Source organism: Talpa europaea (assembly GCF_964194135.1).
Source record: "Talpa europaea genome assembly, chromosome: X".
NCBI classification, from domain to species: domain Eukaryota; kingdom Metazoa; phylum Chordata; class Mammalia; order Eulipotyphla; family Talpidae; genus Talpa; species Talpa europaea.
This window is the reverse complement of record NC_140081.1, coordinates 68517987-68540023: the sequence shown is the minus strand read 5'-3', so window position 1 is coordinate 68540023 and position 22037 is coordinate 68517987. Positions and strand designations below refer to the sequence as shown.

At 40.9% G+C, this 22037-nt stretch overlaps 1 protein-coding gene across 3 annotated transcripts in view; it reads right to left on the bottom strand.

The window, feature by feature from the left end:
- TMEM164 (transmembrane protein 164) overlaps nucleotides 1-22037 on the bottom strand; it is a gene marked incomplete at both ends in the record, with an annotated part of 153427 nt that overhangs the window by 45299 nt on the left and 86091 nt on the right. For 2 of the 3 annotated variants that reach the window (XM_084258654.1, XM_084258655.1), the window contains one exon: nucleotides 16449-16515. The exons of the other annotated variant lie outside the window; for it this stretch is intronic. In XM_084258654.1, coding sequence (XP_084114780.1) covers nucleotides 16449-16515 — 67 coding nt within the window. The remainder of the gene's footprint in view (nucleotides 1-16448; nucleotides 16516-22037) is intronic. 3 annotated transcript variants of the gene reach the window in all.

Sequence of the window (22037 nt, the reverse complement as noted above, 5' to 3'; positions counted from 1 at the left end):
ACGCAGACCTGGCTGTTTGGACCAGTCCCCACAAGGTGGAGCTTTAACCCCATGCCCACCCAGGGAGCTTGGGGCTTCCTGCTTTGAGCAAGTACTCAGAGGACCCCACACCCTCCTTGGCTTGCAGTGCCTCTCCCTGCCCAAGGCCTGTTCCAGCAGCGCAGTGGCAAGGCCCATTCCAGCTAGCACTGCAGTCTTCCAGGGAAGGAGGGGAGCTACTCCACAAGCACGTGCTTGGACACATTCCTGCACAGTGAGCAGGAATCTCAGGGAGAATAAACTGTACAAAGTGGCAGGAAATGACAGGGACCCTATCATTTCTAGTTCCACTTCCCAATTTATACCAGGGATGCCTTGTTGTTTTTGTGAGTCAATTTGAAAGTTGCTTTGCTTTTATTTTCATTTGTTTCTGCCCCACCTCCCAACCCCACCCCCATCCTTTTTCTGGGCTCCACATCTGCCTCCTGATTCTAAGTCAAAACCATTCTCAAATATACCATAATAGCAACTCAAATATTTTTATTATAATATTATTAAAAATAACCCTAGCTAATCTTTTCTGAGCACCAGTGTGCCAGGCATTGTGGTAAGCACTTTACATGCATTATCTTACAGAAGATTTGAAAATTATTATGATCATCCTCCTGTTACAGTATGTAACCAGTTGAGGAAGGGCAACTGATTTTATAGAAGCAAGACTGGAACTTGATATGGCTGGATTAGCCTAGCCTGTGCTCTGCTGACTGGAATTACTGTTAATTATTGTAGATATGATGAGATATTTAAAGCTAAAATTACACAAGATTTTCTTCACAATCACCCAGAGATAAGTGTTTGGTTAAGACAGGAGTGCCAGTTTGAAGAAGAATAAGGTATATTGACTCAAAGGAAAAGAAAAAAACAGAGGCTATGAGATGCATTGTCGAAACTGGGTGATGGCTGTATTCGAATACTTTCTTCTACTTTTGGATATATTTTCAATGTTCTATGGCATGACATTACAAATAAACGTATGTACATGCATCCATGTTCTTATCCACATTATGGGAACTCCTGACTTAAGCAAAATTTTCTCTGCCCCAAATGTCTTTCCCAGGTCAGGTCCTCTGGCCCACTCCTACCACCAAAGCTTCTTCAATTGGTAGCCATGTAACAGCAGCAGGGCCCAGAAGTGATCGCCCTGCCCTTAGACTTTCTAAGTCCTCAGTTTGTCTTAAAGTTTCAAATCAGTTCACTCCAGATCCTGGCTGTGTGGGACCTAAGGGAAGGCTAGGGGGATGGCTGTGGAGGCAAAAGGACAGCACCACAAAGGCTTTGCCTGCTTCTCCCTTCTGATTATGCAACCGAAACGGGCATTCATCTTTTTCAGTGGTCTGCCCAACAAAGGATTAGTTCGCCGAATCCTTACAGTAACTGTGATGTAGGTAATCAGGTAATGATGGTTGGTAGACTCAACCAACAGCACATTGAAAATACATACTGTACTGAACATGTGAAGATTTTTCTGCTTGCCATTATTCCCTAAGCAATACAATGTAACAACTATTCACATATAATTTACACTGCATTAAGTATTACAAGTAATCTAGAGATGATATAAAACATATGGAAGAATGTGCATAGATTACGTGCAAATAACACACCATTTTATATAAGAAAATCAAGTATCCTAGTGGATTTTTCTATCCATGGAGCTGGGGGTGGTTCCTGGAACCAATTCCCACCTCACCCCCAGTATACCCAGGGACTGAAACTGAGTCAAATTAGGTAGTTTGACTAACCCCTTTAGTTTCTTCTTAAGAACAGCAGCTATCCCAGGGCATTTGTGATAAAATAAGAAATATATTCAGTGTTTGTCCCCATTCCATGCACAAAACTCCTAAACGACTTAACATTCTTGAGTGATAAGAGTATGTTTTGTTAGTCATCATGTAACAGGGTGGTCCCCAGGAAAGGGGGAGGTTCCCTGCCCCTCCCAAGGGAGGGTGGAGCTGAGCAGGAAGAGGAGAAGCTGCAGAAGAGACTGAGGAAAGAAGCAGGATGGAGCCAGGAGACCTGGAGGATGCGCATGGAGCCTAGAGACATGTGAAGAAACTGCGCTTGTCTTTTGGTCGTGGACTGGGTGACACAGATGTGGGTGAGACTCGTGGGGAGGTGACAATGGCCGCTTTTATCTTGATATTGATTTTGCTCTTTTCCTTCCGGGCTTGTCTGGTTGTTTCTAACTCTTTTCTGTGGGTCCCCACTGGAAGATGCTTTAGACTTGTGGCAGGCTTTGGGGCCTTGCTCTGGGCCGATCCCATATGGATGGAGTTTTACCCACGAGGGGACGGGTAACTTTGGGTGCTTCATTTAGAAACTAGACTCTTTGCCTTACCTGTATTGTTTCCTAGTTTTTATTAAAGTTCCTTCCTATTAAAGTGTCATATGTTTTGTGTTGATGCGGCGGATGGCAGAACCCATTTAGAATAGGCAGGTTTGCGGGGTTTGGGCTGCCCCTCTCCCTGTCCTATAACAATCAGGGCCCCCTTTTGAACATGCCACAATCCATACTATAATGACTGTAGTAATATAGGAGGGGGCAACCAGATTAGCTCAGAATGGGGCTGCTCACCAGAAAGTTATAAAAGGGGAAGAACTTCAACCACACCTACTGACCTCTGGGGAAGGAGACACAGGGGCTACAGTTAAGCTCTGTAAAAACTTTTGAACAGTGAGAGTTGATGAACTTCGAGTGCACAGGCTGGGAGGACAGAGCACCCCAGTTCCACGGGGACAGAGGCGTCTATGTTAGGGACCCTTTTGGACCCCACCTTATGTATCTCTTCATCTGGCTATTCATCTGTATTCTTTATAATATCCTTTCTAAAAAACTGGTAATGAAAATAAATGTTTTTCTGAGTTCTGTAAGCTGATCTAGCAAATCAATCAAACTTGGAGGAGGGATTGGGGAACCTCCAATTTACAGCTAGTTGGTCAGAAGCTTCCTAGACTTGCAATTGGTATGTGAGGGCGGAAGCAGTCTGGTTGGACTTAAACTGTAGGATCTGACACTTATCTTTAGGTAGATAGTGTCAGAAATGAGCTCAATTTTAGGACACCCATCTGGCAGAGAACTGTCTGGTATGAGGAACCCCAGCCCCAGCATGAAGCATTCCATTTAGTATTTATCCAACAGGCAAAGTGACTGGTTTCAGAGTGACCTGAGTGTCAGTCCTACAGATGCCACTCATTGGCTATAGGATTTCAGGCTACTCATTTCCCCTTTGTGGGCTAGAAATGACATCGCTGGACTAGAAGCACACCTGAGAGATGGCAGATTTGGCTCCAGACTGCCACAATAAAATGAATGTCGAAGCAAAATGAGTCAGAGGGCTTCGTTTCCCAGTGCATGTAAGTTATGTTCACATTAGACTGTGGTCTAAAGTATGCCATAAGATTATGTCTGAAACAACAATGGCCATACTTTAACTGAAATATGAAACTAAAAATGAAAAAATAAGTGAGCCCATGCTCTTGAAAAAATGGTATGGATAGACTTGCTTGATGTAGGGCTCCCACAAACCTTTAATTTGTGAAAAGTACAAAACCGCAAGATGCATTAAGACAGGGTATCTGTACATGAATGCCTACGGCCTCCCAGAGCTCTAGAGTTTAGCATCTAGTTGATTTAACTCAACTATGTGAATTTTACCATAACTTCTATGAAATTTCCTCTCTAGTCCTCAGATCTATCTTTCAGGATATTCTGGAATACTGAAATTGTCATGCAACACAATCTTCCTTCCCAGATTAAGGGCACAAGAAAATCTGACACTTCAGTCATCTGTGTCTTCATCTAAGTTGCCATCAACCCTTTATAGGAGTTCAATAAAATGAAGCCAGTTAACTTCAGTGACCATTATCAAGTCCATAATTCACTATCATGACATGAGCAACTTGGGCAAATGACTTACAAAATCCAGACACAAACTAGGTTTCCCTAATTAATATCTGAGTAATCCTATTCAAAAGAAATGTGGGAATTTTACAAGAATTCATTCTAGAAGGCTATGCTTGCTCCTGGTCCTGTTCCACGTGGCCAGAAACCATCTGCTTCATGCAGCACTCCTCAGTTTGACTAAAGGCTGTTCTGGATGGGTAGATGATAAGTCTAAAATTCTCAGAATATTACCTTGGCTCCTTTTCAAAGATCAAAATAGCTATTCAACTTCAGGTTGGGGAACCTCACCTATTTATGGCCTGTAGATTTTAAAGCTCACCTGTAGTGGAGTTCAGATTCTAACTTTTATTTTTAACTTTCTTTTCATTGCAGTATAACTTAATACAGTAAAGTACAAAATATCTTAACTTTTGTCATGCCCTATAGTTTAGGCCTCATTTACAATAGCTGAATGCCTGACTAGGAAGGACCCCATCTTTTTCAGAGATGCTCCACTCACAAGAGAGAACAGAAGCAAAACAAGAGCTGCACAGTGTTATTGAGTTGCCTTTACTCCTTTTCACACTATATATTGCTTGTTTTACTTTCTCTCAATCTTGCTTTCTAGGCCTTTTCAAACATCCATGAGCACATCAACCCCCAAGAGATCTTGTTAAAATGAAGACTCTCAACCTATAGGGCTGGGACAAGGCTCAAGATTTTACATTTCTAACAACTTCCCAGGGGAGGCCAATTGTGCTAACCTGTGAGCTGAGCTTTACACTGCAAGGACTCAGGGTACAGTGAGGAAGGTGGGTTGGTACAGTGGAAAGAGAATGGAAACAGAAATCTGGGTTCTAATTTGCAACTTTGCCACTCACTATCTGAGTGCCTTTGGGGAGATTACTTAACCTCTTTGTGCTTCAGTTTATTTCTTCCTCTGTATTAACTGTGATCATTAACATTTCAATCTTTTCAACAAAAGGTGCTAGGACAACCAGATAACCACATGCAAAAGAATGCTGGGACCCCTTCCTCACACTGTATGTAAAAATTAAAACAGATCATAGATCTAAATGAAGCTAATCTTAGAAGAAAACATAGTCATAAAACTTCATGAGCTTGATTGATTAGGCAACAGTTTCTTAGCTATGATTCCAAAAACAAAAGCCACCAAAAAAAAAAAAATGGAGTGATTAGACTTCAACAAAGCTAAAAGATTTTGTGTTTCAAAGGTCAGGACCAACAAAATGCAAACATAACTCACAGAATGGGAGGAAATATTTCAAATCATATATCTGTTAAGGCTTTAATCTCCAGAATACACGAGAACTCTTACAACCGAATTTAAAAAACTAAATATATAAGAGCTAGGAAAGAATTTCAAGACGTTTCCCCAGAGACATGCAAATGACCAGTAAGTACAAAAAAAGGTGTTTAATACCATTAGTCATCAGCAAATGCAAATCAAAACCACATAATTATATCACTAGGATGGTTATAATAAAAAATGAGACAATAACATGTGTTGGCAAAGGTACAAAGAAACTAGAACTCTCATAGATTGCTGGTAGGAATACAACATGGTAGAGCTGTTTTGGAAAGCAATTCCTTAAAAGGTTAAACATGGAGTTTTCATATGACCCAGCGATTCCACTTCTAGGTTATCTACTCAAAAGCAGATAATCAGATACTTTTATATAAACAGCCATAGCAGCATTATTCACAATAGCCAAAAGGTTGAAATAACCTAGATGTCCATCGATAGAAGAATGGATAAACAAAATGTAGTATATCACACAGAGGAATATTATTCAGCACAAACAAGAACAAAGTACTGTTACACAAGATGGTACAACATGCATAAAATTGAAAACTTTATGCTATGTGAAAGAAGTCAGGAAAAGGTCACATATTGCATTTATATGAAACATCCAGATAGATACAGACAGACAGTAGATCAGTGGGTGTATGGGGTTACAGAGGGGAGAATAGGGAAACACTGCTCATAGGTATAGACCTTGTTTTGAAGAAGGTGAAAATATTCTAAAATTAAATAGTGGTGATGGCTGCACAACACTGAATATACTAGAAACCACTGAATTGTACACTTTGAAAGGATGCATCTATGATAGGTAAATTACATCTCAACCAAACTCCTCCAGTAAAAGTGACTAAAGAAAGAGAGCAAGACAAGGATCCTTTGCATAGTGCTTTTAACTTCTCAATGCTCTGAAATATCCTATCTTTTGTTGTCTGGTATCTTTTATTCAAAACCTATCTGTCTTATTTGGTTCCCCTATATTTCTCCTATAACTGAAACCATCCAATATTTTTCTTTTTCCTTCTGGCTTATTTCACTGAGCATAATTCCTTTTAGACTCTATCCATGTTGCTGTGAATGGCATAAGTTTATCTTTTTTGATTGCTGAATAGTATTCCTATACACCACATAGGGGAACCAAATAAGACAACATTGTAAAAAAATAATTAAAAAAAAAACAAAAACAGATAATTATAAATCAGAGACATCCTGCAGGGGAAGAGGGAGAGGGATCAGAGGGAGGCAGGGAGGAGCACAGGGGACTGAGGTGATGGTGCACGGGTGCATTGGGGAAGGAAACTCTATGGGGACTACACCTGGGGGGGGGGGAGCGAATACTGTTTAACATGAACAATGATATAAAAAATAAATTTTTAAAAATTACTTAAATTAAAAAAAAACCAATATGTGAGGTAGCAAAAGTAAATATTACCAATCCTAGCTGACAAGCTGGAAAGCAGATGCTTGATGAGATGTTAGCTTGCCCAATGCCCCAGTCCCAGCGGCAGGACGGGACTGGAAGCAAGTCCACAGCCACCCTGCTGCACACTGGAATGGCTTTGAGTGCTTTTTAAAAATGGCTGTTTTGAAATTGTCTCTGGTGATTCAAATCTTGCTGAGAATCCCTCTCCCGTTTGGACAGAATGAAACTACTAGATAAGGTTTTGACTGGAGAGATACCACTTGGGGAAGTGGCTCCGTGAGGAAAGAAGGCAGTGGTTACAATACCTGGGGCTGTTCCTTCTAATCTGACTGGAGGGAAAAGAGAAGAGTCAGGCTCTAGAAGCAAAAAGGTCAGCTCTGCACTCTGCTCTGTCCCTACTCCAAGGCAACCCAAACATCTGCGCATTTTATTCAAATGGGAGGAAAAACAGGAGAAATTCACCTGTCAGGAGGGAGTAGAGAGCTGGTCAGCTGCCTAATCAAACAGGCTGTCTAGGAAACAAATGCCAAAACAAAGGCATTGAAACTCAGTGTGGAAAAAGCCTGCCAGGGAATTTTAATCTCACTCAGCAAGACTCACTGGGAAACAAAACTCCCTTCACTTCATACACACCCAAGGACTCAGGAAGCTGCGGTCAAAACTCTGAAGACCAAGATCAAAAAGGACGTGCCCATAGTAAGCCCTGTCCATTTTTAAGGTAATATGAAGAGTAGTAGTGCCCACAACTGCAGCTTTCGGCACATATGAAGCACTTACTAGGTGCCAAGCACTGTGCGAAGTGCTTATCACATGATATCTCTTCTCTGCTCATGTGAGCACCATCTTGCAGATAGGAAAATGAGCTCACACAAGTTAGGTAATTTGCCCAAGGTCACAAGGTTGAAGAGAGAGGAGTCACAAAACCATGGACAGGCCAGTGCCTTTGACCTCCACCCTGTGCTAACCCTGAATGTTGTGCTGACGTCTATGCAGAGATATGAAGACTTTGTGAATATGCAGCAAATAATATTAATAGTTGTTCCTGCTCAATGTTTTCAGCTTTATTCTGGCATTTATCTGTATTTTCTATTTTTTTTGCATTATAAACATGCTATGTTTGTAAAGAAAACATTTATATATCTGTAAAGACCATGGTATAAAAGCCTCACACTTTTTATCTTTTAACGTATTGAGAAATAACCACTTTTGCATTGGTGGTGATTTTTATTTTTAATTTATGCTTTTCTGTATTTCACACATTTTCAACAGTAAATATGCCTTTTGTAGTAATCAGGAAAACATCATTTTCAGTGCTTTTTAAAAAGTATTCAAAAAATATTTATATGTGGAATACAGAGAAATAAAACAAAGGGTCAGATGTGACCAAAGTCATAACAAAAAGAGTTGAGGCTACTGGGGGACAGGGGAGGGAGACAAAGTAAGGAGGCACAATAGACTATGGTGAACTATGGGTGCCTTGTGCCTTAGTGGTGGGTGTGGGATGCTAACATAAATCTGAAGGGGGTGATCCTATTCCTCTAAATCATATATAATGTTGTAAACCAATGTTACACTTCAATAAAAATAAGAGAACTGTTAATGTAACTTTACATTATAAAATTTACTATATAATATTCAATGTAAAGTTACATTAAATTTTAAAAAAAGAATTTATCTGGGTAAAATATCATCTATCATCCCTCTGCCTTCACACCCAAGATTTCAGGACATGTGTAATAGGATCCCTGAAATGTCTCTGAACAATACAGAGATTCGGGATGGTTGACCAATTCATTTATTCTACATGTGGATGCCTGCAATGTGCTAGGTGCAAGACCCTGTAGGGGACAGAGCCCACAAGACACTATCCTTGCTACAGAGAATAATCATGATAGAATGTTGGGAACCCTGCGGATGGGCTGAACATAAAGTCAAACCAAACTATGGAGTGCTAAACAGCTATTAGGAAAGCATGAATTACACCCGCACCCAGAGATTACCGATTATCTATTCTGAAGTGATAGGAAAAAAACACTGGCATAAAGTGTACAGACTCTTGCCAATTTTGTAGGAATCCTAAACCTCATCAAACCAAACCCTAGAAGTATGAAAATCTCGATCTGCTTTTATGAGCAAAAGAAAAATGTGGAAAAGACACACAGCTTAGCCCCAGGGGGTATAAAATTGAAAGGTGGTGGGGTAAGATGATTAATTTTCTCATTACACCCCTCTGATTGAATGGTTTTTCAATAAACGTGTACTCTTTTTGCAAATAAAAATCCTAAAAATATAATCAATTCTGCAAATATCTAATGGAAATTGTATAAAATTAATCAGAGAGAGAGAGAGAGCTGATTGGTCCCAATACTTGAAAATCAATCTAAATAATTAGGGATGAGGAAGAAGGACGACCATGATTTTTTGGTAGCAGAAAGACAAAAGTTCTCATGCTCATTCTAATAATTCTTCTTTGACCCCATGCAAATTACTTAAACTTTCTAAGGTTACATGTGTATTTTTCTTTTTGAGGAAACTTTTAAAATTATGGCTATTGAGGTAACATTGGTTTCCAACACTGTGTATGTTACAGGGGTACAGGTTCACACCTCCATAGATGTATGTTATCATACCACACGCATCATTAAAGACTCTGTCTATAAAATAGAGACTCTAATATCCACCTCGCGGGGTTTGAAGAAAATAACTACTAATGATGACTGCGGTCTTCCTGTGTGCTAGGTGATTTAGACATATTAACTAAATCACCAGAACAGCTCTAGGAGAAAGGGAGTACTATCACCTCCATTTCATAGATGAGATCACTGAGGACCGCAGAAATTTGATAATTTGACCAAGTTTTCTTAACCACACCAGGATAACCTATTTGAAAAAGCTGTTGTGCTGAGCAAAGTCCCATCCATCCACCTGTAAGGAAACCTTTTAGCAGAGGCGGAGAAGAAAAGAAATACACATAATACCTAAACACCTTAAGGGCTGAAAGATGGGACTGAAACAGCATTCACAGCATATCTTCAGGCGGTTTGCCATAGACGTGGCAATGTCTATATGGACAAGTGGAATTCCTGACTCTCCTTCCTGCTCTTCAGAATCTCAATCTTACTGTTGCCTCCCTCCACAGCATTCCCTCATCATGCCCTGCCTCCTTCTTCTGCAATTTGTGTGATCATTCTAATCAACCTTCAACCCTCAGTCCAGGCTTTATTTATCCATAAAGTCTTTCTGGACCAGTGAACACAATGATCTCTCCAGGAAGCAGAGTGTTAAAAGTACAAAGTGTGCACAGGTTTAGCTTTATCACTTACAGATAACTTTGAGCGAGTCATTTAACCTCTCTAAACCTCACTTTCCTCGCATGAGAAGAGGATTGTCGTGAGAATTAAATAACATACATAAATTTCCTGGTAATACAAATATTAATTCTCTTCTCATTTCTTAGAACTCAAAACAACTGCAATTTATCAGTTAATTCTTCATTGCCTTGATCTTCCTTTTTTGGGAGTCTAATACTGCCGTAACTTCTCAGGAGTTTATACCTTATCTTTCTAACAAGTTTCTTGAGGGCCAGGAATGCACACTGACTGCTTTTGCATCCCATGCAGAATATAGCACAATATTTTACTCAGAAAAGTGCTCAATGAAAATCTACAGATTAGCTGGTATGATTGAGCTGGATTTATGGAGGATGTAAAATTCTCAAAGCTTAATTTTAAAAGAAAGGCAGTAAGTAAGACATATTTTCAGATAGAGAATTTTGTAGACTTTCATTTGAACCAAGACCCTAACTCTTCCCAATACCCTCCACGTGCACACACACTTCGCACCCATTGGATCAGAAACACACTGGCCTTTGTAGAAAGTTGAGGCACAATTTTGCCCAAATCAATTCTTCAGAAAGCTAAAGCCTCTTTTGAAACCCAGCGTTCTGTATTTTAAGCACTTCCAGAAAAGCAAAGGGACATTCTGTCCCTAGTTCAGGTCCAAAATCCAAACTATAACTTTTTTAAATAGCTCAATTTGCCAGTCACAGAAATAACTTTTCTAGGTCAATTAGCACATTTCATAGTGCCAGTTAGCAAAGAGCAAGATTCTCAAGTCTACTTGCATCGATGACAACAAACTTTTCCAAGAAGCATACAAGGGTGCAAGGTACAAAGTTGCATTCCAGAAACATCGAGTTAAAGTTTGTGGCCAATGGGTAAATGCCCAGCAATGCAAAAATCTGCACTAACCTCTTCACTTAGTCTGAGGCTTAGAAACATTCAAAGGAATACTCTAATAAAGAAAAAGAAGCGGGCAAAAGAGGAGGCTGGTAAAGGAGGGAAAAAGGAACCAACTGCTAGGATCAACAAGGATACAAAATAATGGGCAATTTTGATAATGAGATAATGATAATGAGGTATTGGGCTTGAAGAATAAAGGAGCTTGATGAAAAGAATCATTATCATTCTTCTTATTATTCTAATAGAAGACAGAAAAACACAAATACAGGCCAGACTTGAGAATGTCTGGGAAGAGGGATAATAGAGTATCTTAAGTTTCTGTTTCTAATTTCCCTTGCTCAGGACACTGTGCATTCAGAAGAAACTCTCATGGTGGTGAGAGGGCAATCTGAGCCCAGGGCTCCATGCCATGGGCCAGAACTCCAAATTTTCAAGGTGAGAGGTGTAACTGGAAATCCAATGTGCAATCAGTTTCCATGGCCACCTTACTAAGCTCCCACCTATTGGCTTCCACTTTCCAGAGGTGGTTTACCTTGGATGAGAGTCTTTTCAAGGTCACAGATGAAGATCAGAACCCACATCATCATCAGCCAAAAATGTCAATGGTTAAAACAAAGAGCTCACAAATTAGGCAACACATCTGATGATCCAAGCCATACACTACTGAGCTTCAATAGGGGCATCTCAAGGTGGGCTTCATAGCTTGACTGGGGAGTGGGGGGTGGCAGTCCATGTCCCTCCTAATACTGTCCTTTTCCGCTTCTCAAAGAAGTGTATGACCCCACTTTTTTAGATAGAGGGGTAAAGAGGAGAAAAGAAGCATCTCCAGCTTCTTGACTCAGTACCATTCAACTTGCCCTGAATTTCAGTCACAGAACAAGAAAAAGAGTTCTGAAGTCTGAAGTAAGAGACCTGAGTTCTAGGGGTACTCACCTTGACTTCTTTAACAAGTCATTATGTAACCTCCGAAACCCCCCTCCTCTGGAAGATAAGATTATATCAGATAAGCTTTCAGTTCCCCACTAATCTAATCATCAATAGGTCCATGATGCAGTTTTCCTCCAAGAAGCAAAACAGAAATCACCTTTAAGCCCCTTTATCTGAAGTCAGAAAGAAACCTTCTCTGGAACCCAGGCAGCAACAAGCACTTACTTGTAATAGGGACCATTGGAATACACGTTCCTTCTTTGAGGTGCCAGCTTCTAAGATGGAGAACCAGGGAAAATTGAGACCTGGGCATTCTCTAGCTGGTCTTTGAATCCCATGCCAATGAGTCTCAGGATAGAACACGAAAATTCACTGGTGACCCCACATCCTTTAGCTGAAGGTGGCAACTTCCTCCAACTCCCTCCGTCTTTATGTATGTGAGTGTACATATGTCTGTGTTACTGGAACACACACTAATTATTTCATTTTATCTTCCTTGCTTCCTCGTTACTGCTAATGAGGGAAAAAAATAGGGATTAGAAAGATAAAGGGCCAAGAAAGGAAGGAAGGACAAAAGAGAAGTAAAAAGCTGGCTTCCTGCCTAATTGGATCTCAAGCTTAAGAGTTGCCTACCTTCCTGGGTCTCATTTTAAGGTCATCTGAACTCAAACAAGAGGTTGCAAATCAAAGGTACTGAAAGTCAGGAGTTCAAGAAGTATCCCAACCATTCTAACAACCAGATCAAAGTCAGTGGCCAAGCCACATGCAAATGGAGCTTGCTCACACCATGAGCTTTTCTTGGTTTCATTTTCAAAAAAGAGCACCAAGATTATTCACCAGAATGATTTGACTAACCAGTTAAGAAAGAGCTTGTCCAAGTAATTTCATCTGTAAGGAAAGGTATTTAAACATTCTTGACAAGCTGACTGGCTATAGTTTGGCATTTATTTGTAAAGTATTGGGTTGTATAAGAACTATAACGACAAATCTGCCAAGAGAGGGGGGAAGAAGTGGAGAGAGAAAGGAAGGAAGAAGGACTGAGGGAGGGAAGGGGAACAGGAAGCCAAGAGGGGAAGGAAAAGGAGGGGGAGAGGGAGAGGGAGAGGTGGGAGCAGGAGAGAAAGGGTTTTCTGTATAGAGTAGTAAACTATTGTGGGCAGAACTGGGTCCCTCGAAAACCACCTGTGGTGCAGCCCTGACCCCTAGCACTTCAGAAAGTGACTATATTTGAGCAGGAATATAGGAGAACCAAATAAGACATCAGTGTAAAAAATAAAATAAAAACAGTACAAAACACAGCAAAGCAAAAATGGACAATTATGAATCAGAGACCTACTGCAGGGGAGGAGGCGGGAGAGGGGTCAGAGGGAGGCAGGAAGGAGCACAGGGGACTGAGGTGATGGTGCCCAGGTGCACTGGGGAAGGAAACTCTGTGGGGACAACACCTGAGGGGGTGGGGGGAAGCAAATATTGTTTAAAAATGAACAGTGATGTAAAAAAAGATAAAAAGAATTTTAAAAATTAAATAATTAAAAACAAGCCAAAAAAGTTACTATATTTGAAAAGGACATTTAACAAGGCGATTAAGCAAAAATGAGCCCATTGGGGTGCACTCTAATCCAATCTAACTGTAGTCCTTATGAGAAAGAGGAGATTTAGACAAACACAGACACACCAGGGATATGTGCGCACAGAGAAAAGATCCTGTTCCAAGGGGCTGGCAGCCACCTGCAAGCCAAGAAAGGCAGTAGAGAAAACCAATGCTGGTGGTACCCTGACCTTGGGGATAATAACTGTATCTATGTTTATTATGAGGATTAATGAAATTGGTCCATGGCACACACTTCGAATAGTACCTGGCACACAGCAAGCACCCCGAAGTGGCAGCTACTATCTCTGCCACGGTGGATGTTAGGAGTTACAGCACATCAGCGGGCCCAGTGAAGACAGAACACAAATATGGATTAAATGAAAACTTCACCACCCACCTGCTAACCAACTCCAGGTATGTGAATGAGCCATGGGGGTCTTTGTTTTCAAGCTTGGCAATGCGACTTATAATGGCTGTGTATACCCAGTGATTCTACAAAGGGGAGATTTGTTTGGCTCCCCTTGAGGGGACAGTCCCACTAGGAAGAGAGCTGAAGGTGAGCTGTTTAGGGGAACCACTTCCACCTCAACTGATGCAGAGACTGGCCAGAGTTGTGGGCTGGATGCCTCAAATTCAGGATTACTCTATGAGTCCAAGGAGAAATTTTCTGATATGCCTCTGGAAATCTGAGAGGGCTACAGAAAATGGAGAAAGCTGCTCCTGCTCTGCCTGACCTATAATACCCTGAGAAAACAATGACACAATAACCTGACAGGTGGAAAAAGATAGCATCGGATCCACTTCTCTGCCTTAGCAGGCTCTGTCCTCAGGTTGGGTTCCTTCTGTCCCTGTTCACACATCCCTGAGCCAGAAAGGAGTGTTTTCAGTTTGTTTAATTTGCAACATTCTTGGGGACCATCCCCTACAGCTCTGAGACGAAAGCAGGAGTTCTAATTCTCTTGTTCACCACATGAAGCTCATGCAGGTTATATTGTGGAGACGTAGAAGGGAGAGCAAGATACTATGTGAGCAGCCTGTGCCTGCTGAGCCCAGCTCACAGGGGAGCACTGCACTTGAAGTACCCCTCGTGACAGAGAAAATGCTGTCTGCCCACCCCACCCCGGTGCTCTCCTCGTGAGGACTTTGGATGGTCTCTCTTAAGGTGCATTGGGCTCTTTGGAAAAAGAGAGCAAGGCCAAACAAGCCACCTGAGAATTCTGTTAAAGTGCAGGTGTGATGCAGCAGGTGTTAGGTGGAACCCAAGATTCTCATTTCTAACAAGCAGCATCGATGTGATGCTGGTCCTCAGACCACACTATGAGTTCCCCACACTGAGAGTGACATTGAATCATGAGCTCATAGGACCCTGATTCAAGAGTGATCTGAGGACCCCTGCAATTGGCATCACTTGGACACTTGTTAAAAATGTTCATTTCCTGGCATTACACCAGATCCTCTCAGTCAGACCTTCTAAGGATGGAGTCTGTCAAGCCTGGTTTTTTAACCATTCCTTCCAGTGATTGCTGCACTTTAATTGTCAGAAATGCTGCACAAAATCAGTGGTTCTCAACTGCAGCTCTGCCTTGAAAGGTACTTTTTAATACACTGTGCCAAATCTGCATCACAGATCAAGAACTCACATTCTCTAAGGGTAGGACCAGGACAAAGAGTGGTTTTTATTCATGAATTGGGGGGGGGGGGCGGTCTGTGTGTATGTGGTACCCCTAGGTGAGCCGAGAGCACAATGAGGGTTCATCACATGAGGGTTCATGCCTTAGATTATTAATATTTTTCTTTTCATTTCTACTGATATATATATATATATATATATAATCTGCACCTATAAAAGTATAACAATCATGGCACGCAGACCTCTCCTGCCTTGCCTGCTGCTCCCCTCAGCAGTGTACTTTGTCAGTCTGCCTGTTCCCCACTCTGGCTGTGGTGAATTCTCTCACCCTCCCGCGCTTCTGACTGTACCCAGTGCTTGTATAAATAAATAAATAAATACATAAATACATAAATCAATCAATAAATAAATAAATCTTTTTTTCTTTAAAGTGTAACAATCATAAGCATTTACATGAGTATTTTGTGGGAATGGAGTAACTAAATCCTGAGAGCAAACTGTAGCTGTGATTGTACAATCAAGAGCCTAGGGCCCTGTTCTAACTCTGCCACTTAGAATTTACGTGACTCCCTGAACTTCAGTGTCTTCCTCTGTAGCAAGAGGTCATAATAATTGCCCTACCTATCTCACACAACTTAAGTGAAAAGACCTTGAAACACTATGAAATGCTATCCAAAGAGAAAGGATTATCATTTAGAGATTTAAACTCTGATATTAATATATGAAGCAAATTTCAGTCATGAAAACTGAAAGAAGTAGGAAGGAGTGTACAAGTGGTTTCTTGCCCTAAACTTTCCTACCTGGCCTGCTAATCCCCCCACAGTCCCACATATGGGGGTCGGAATACGAGGCCCTGCCATCTCAGCCTTGTTGCTGTTTCCTTCTAGGCTGGTTTATCACCCAACTGACTTGACCTGCACTTATGGTGGAGGGTGTGGCCCAGGCTGCCACTTGGTTTTGGGTGAATTGGGAAGGAATCTCATTTTGCCCAGGCAGCCCCTTGGTGAAGCAGAAAGCCATTGAGGCTCTGCAGAATACTATTCAGGGCCAATGTAGCATGGCCCCTAGAATACCTGGAGCACTGTCTAATGATGGGGGTCTCCTCTCCCTCTCACCCCCCATTTTCTTCACCAAATTTCTCCAGGGATTTCTGCAAGTATTTTGATTTGTCCTGGTTCTAAGATAAAACCCCGAATTCCAAAAATTACTCCCACTCCCATCAGTCTCCCCTGCATTGAAACAGGACTGTGTCAAGCCTCAACATTGAAAAAGGTATTTTAAAACTCACACGGGCACATGAGCTGAGGACAAGGAGAATCACTGAATAATGAAGGTGTGAGCCAACACTGTTTCATATGCTGCTGGCATGTTCCTGAAAGAATCTACTTACCAGCCGGGTATTTACCACAGGAAACAGCAGGGCCAGAAGAGCTCCATTCAACATGTGCATCTGTAGCCTAGAGAGGAAAAAATAAAGACCAGGTCACGATCAGATTCTGATGCAGTGAAATACAAAAATGGGTCAGGTTATGCCATGCCATATGGGAGAGCATGTAAACAGGCTGCTCTCTGTGCAAAATGGCACTGGCATTGGCACATAAACAAAATAAATTGAAAGCAGCATGTTTTGTATTAACTGAAATGTTCTGAAGAGCACCGCCACTGCCTCCAAATCCCCCAAACACTTCCTGAGCACTCTGGTTACAACACTTCATTACATAATGAGCTGTGTGCTCCCTAAACAGTCAGTCAGTCCCAATCAAGGGCTTCGACTGCTGCAGCTCAGGCGGAATTAGAGAAGGGACCTTCAGGGACCAAGTGCTCTGTTATTACAGTAAAGACCTATTTGCTGCCATTTACACAACCATGGCCAATCCCTTTCCTCAAATAGAGACCTGGGCATAAAAAGGTTAGTATAACCCAGGGAACCATCTACAAGGTTTTACAAACTGTGCCCCCCAACTTTCTTAGGAATGCCTTCGAGGGGCTGCTGCGGAAGTGGGTTGGCCAGAGTTGGCAGCTCCAGCTTTCTTTGATCTATTTTACCGATTGAGCTCCATGATGTAAATACAAAACAAAAAAGATAAGGACAAAACCACTGATCTCCAGCGTTGGGTAGTGGTACTATTTCCTATTATCAGTTAGACTACATACTAGAAGCCCTTTATAAGTCAAATTCTCTTTGTGAGGGCTCTTAAACAATTTCCACCACTATTCAAGGGAAGAGTCCTTTGCTACTATGGGGAAGCAAAAAATGAAAGTCTGTTCCTCCTGAAGAAAAGCAGATTTGCTACGTCAGGTAACACCACTGCTGAGTCAACCTGCCTCTTAGACCCCAAGTCACTCCCTTGACCTCATTTGCTCTAGATCTTTTTCTCTTGCTGCTTCCCTTACACACATTCACACAGCAGCTCTGCAATACCATAGCTTCTCCTATTCCCTGACTGGGAAAGCAGTGTACACCTTGAAAACCCCCTAGAACTTTAGCTCTTCTCTTGGAGTTCACAATACCATAGATTTTCAATACACCATAGTGTACCATAGATTAAGAGAGGCTACAAGGAGCCCCAAGGGAACAACACAGGAGTCCCAAGACTGCTTTTCATATCCCCTAGTCTGCTTCTTGTTGCTGGTACTGATTACCAATGCCACGATGATGTCCTGAGCATGTACAGTGAACATATTCTTAACAAGTATCTAATGAACTGCTTTATTGAACTCTCTCATTAAATTTTTACAGCAAGTGTCAGTACCATTTCTATATAGCAATCACATAAAATTGAAAAACAAAATTTTTAAAACACTATTATAATATCTCACCCCCAAATTGAAATACTCAGGTATAAATCACATAAAATATATAAAGAATACATATGCCGAGACTTGCAAACTGCTGGTAATAGAAATTAAACAAGACCTCCATAAATATAATGACATCCTCTGTTCAAGGATCGAAAGGCTCAACATAGGAAAGATGTCAATTCTCATCAAAATAATCTTTAGACTCATGCAATGCTGATGAAACCCCCAGCAGGACACTTTGTAAATATAGTTAAACTGACTCCAAAATCTATATAGAAGGGCGAAGAAAGTAGAATACCTGAAATAATTTCGAAAAGGAAGAAAACATACTACCTGTCTTTAAGGGTTACTATAAAGTTAGACCAATCAAAAGCAATGCAATATTGGTCAAGAAGAGCATGCAGGGCCTCCCCGGTGGCGCAGCAGTTGAGCGCTGGGTTGCGAAGCTGCCCGCGGCCTCTGCGGTGCCAGTTCGATCCCCGGCTGCTCCCCGGCCACCAGAGGAGGGTCCCACATGGCGCGCAGACCTCTCCTGCCGCCCGCTGCTCCCCTCAGCAGTGTACCTCGGTCCTTCTGCCTGCTCTGCTCCCCGCTCTGGCTCTGGTGAATTCTCTCACCCTCCCGCACTTCTGACTGTACCCAGTGCTTGTATAAATAAATAAAATGTTTAAAATAAATAAATAAATAAATAAATAAATAAATAAATAAATAAAAAGAAGAGCATGCAAATCAATGAAAAAGAATAGTCCGGAAATTGACCTACATTGATATAGTTATTTGGTTTTTCACAAGCACAAAAGCAATTCATTGAAGGCATTGCCTTTTCAATAAAGGGTATTAGATCAATTGGAAGTCCACTTGTCCTAAGCATTATACCTTATATAAAAGTTAAACCATAAACCATAAATTTAAACAGAAAATATAAAACTATAAAACTTTTTGAAAAACATTTCATCCTCTTTAGTTAAGCAAATTCTTCTTAAACATGACACCAAAAACAAAATACATAAAAGAAAAAAATGCTAAACTGAACCTAAATTTAAAATTTTTGAACTGTGAATATATTTTGAGGAAAATTAAAAGACAAGCTATAGAATGGGGTAAAATACTTTCAAACAACAAATTCAATGAAAAACTTAATCCAGAATATATAAAGAATATTCACACTCAACAATAAGAAAACAACCCAATTAAAAAATAGGTTAGAACAGATACCTCACCAAAAGAAGGTAAGTCGTGGACAGCAAATAAGCACATAAAAGGATGTTCCATATCATTAAGGAAATGCGAACTAAAAGCACTTAGTAAAATACAACTCCTCACTTATTAGAATTATTAAAATAAAAATATTAACAATAGAAAATGCTGTGGAGAAATTAGAAACCCGTAATACATTGTTGGTGGAAATATGAAATTAGGAAGAGTTTAGCAGTTTCTAATAAAGTTTTTAAAATGTTTAAAATTTTTAAATGATCTTATCATATAACTCTGCAATACTACTCCTACTGAGATGAATACTTACATTTATACTAAAACCATAACCTAGGGCCTCCCCTGGTGGTGCAGCAGTTGAGCACTGGTCTGCGAGGCTGCCTGTAGCCTCTGCAGCACTGGTTCGATCCCCGGCCACCAGCGAGGGTCCCACATGGTGCGCAGACCTCTCCTGCCGACCGCTTGCTCCCCTCAGCAGTGTATTTCACCAGTCTGCCTTCCCCACTCTGGCTCTGGTGAATTCTCTCACCCTCCCGCGCTTCTGACTGTATCCAGTGCTTATATAAATGAATAAATAAATCGTAATAAATAAATAAATAAATAAATAAACCATTACCTAGACATTCACAGCAACTCTATTCACAATGGACACAATCTGGAATTAGCATGACACTGTTCAGTGGTAGAATGGATAAACTGTGATACACACATACCACATAAAACCAGTCATCAATGCAACACCTTGGATGAATCTCAAAATCATTATATTGAGCAAACAAAGTCTAAAAAGGTTATACAGTAGGGTTCCATTTATAGGCATTATCTAAAGAACAAAACTATAGTGAAGGAGAAATGATCAATGGTTGATAGGGTTTAGGCATATGGAAGGTTATCACTCTAAAGAGACAGTATGAGGAGCTTTTAGGAATGATGGAACTGTTCTATATCTGATTTTAGTGATAGTAATCTATGCATGTGCTAACACACATAGGAGAATTCCAAGAAAACAGCAGAATGTGAAGCACCAGGGCTCTGTCTCCCCAACCAAGAAGATAATTGCACTGGCAGAATCTATCTAAAGTTTTATTTATTTACACAAGCACTGGGTACAGTCAGAAGTGCGGGAGGGTGACAGAATTCACCAGAGCCAGAGTGGAGAACAGGCAGACTGGCGAAATACACTGCTGAGGGGAGCAGCGGGCGAGACAGGAGAGGTGTGCACGCCACGTGGGACCCTCGCCTGGCGGCCGGGGATCAAACATGCGCTGCAGAGGCTGCAGGCAGCTTCGCAGCCCTGCGCTCAACCGCTGCACCACTGGGGAGGCCCTGCAGAATCTATCTAATATAACTGTTTTGTAACTATGTTGTCTACTGAAGGCTTGCAACTTCTAGGGGAAGCAATGGACAGTAAATTGTGGATAATTTCAGCCTCTAACTCAGCAGCAGCTACCTATTCCCCAAACACCCAGTCTAGTGGCAAGAAGCTATACACATGATGCCGAAGCAGGTTGTACACAGTTTGGGGGAGCCAGAGTGAGAAACAGGACCTTGCCCTCCCAAAAGTGGAGATCTCTATTCCAATTCCTTCTTCTGATCACAGAAGGTGAAGAGAGAGGCAGACAGACTTTGTTAAAAAGTCCGTCCCCTCCTGCTGATTTGACTTCCAGGGGATTTAATGGAACCATACATTTTATCCCCATTCATTTTTCTCTTTTTCCCTAACGGAAGCCAGACATTAAAAAGTAGGGCATTCAAATGTGTCTCCAAATACTGAGGAGACTGGAAATCACTACATGCCAAAGAAAAGCACAGGCTCAGAATATAGCTGAGAAGACCAAAAGTTTTCACTGCAAGGTATCCGCAGCCTGAAGAGAACCAACAACAACAAATCACAAGGCATTCGAAGACCTAAGAAAGTATGGCTCACTCAAAGGGAATAAAGAACAACCAACAGAAGCTGTCCCAAAGAACAACCAGATGGCAGACACACAAAGACTTTAAAACAACTGATTTAAAAGGCACTGAAAAAAAAATACAGGAAGACATGAAGAAACTGATGTGTGAAGAAAATGGAAATATCAATAAAGAAAGAGAAAATACAGAGAGAAATCAAAAAGAAATTCTGGAGCTGAAAAGTATAAATGAAATAAAATATTTACTAGAGGAATTCAAAGGCAGATTTAAACAGACAACAGAAAGAATCAGCAAACTTTAAGATAGGAAGTCCCAATGACCACATCTGAATAGAAAGAAAAAAATGAACAAAAGTGAACCTAACAGCCTGAGGAACATGTACACATCAGCAAGAGGACAAACAAGCACTTTAGGAGCCCTAGAAGGAGGAGAGGAAAGGGCATAGCAATTATTTGAAAAAAGTAATGTCTGAAACATCCTAAGTCTGACAAAAGACATACATGCGTTTGAGAAGCTCACCAAGCTCCAAGTAAAATGGACTCAGAGATTCACATCAAGACATTATAATCAAACTGTCAAAAGGCAAAGTCAAAGAATCTTGAAAACAGCAAGAGAAGCAAATCATCATATAACAAAGGATCCTCAATAAGATTATCAGCAGATTTCTCATAAGAGATTTTGGAGGCCAGAAGGCAGTGGGCTGATAATTCAAAGTGCTAAAAGAAAAAAGAACTGTCAACCAAGAATTCTATATTCAGCAACTGTCCTTCAAAAATGAAAGAGAAATTAAGATATTTCCAGATAAACAAAAATGAGGGGGTTTGTTACAACTAGATGTGCCCTGCAAAAATAAAAATGCTAAGAAGAGTCTTAAAGTTTGAAATGAAAGGACATGGGACAGTAACTCAACTCACATGAAGAAATAAAGATTTCAGAAAAAGGTAAATACATGAGCAATTACAAACGCTACTGTTACTGGAACGACAGTTTTGTTAACTCCACCTTGTGTTTTCTACATGATTTAAGAGTCTAATACATTTATTAAAAAAAT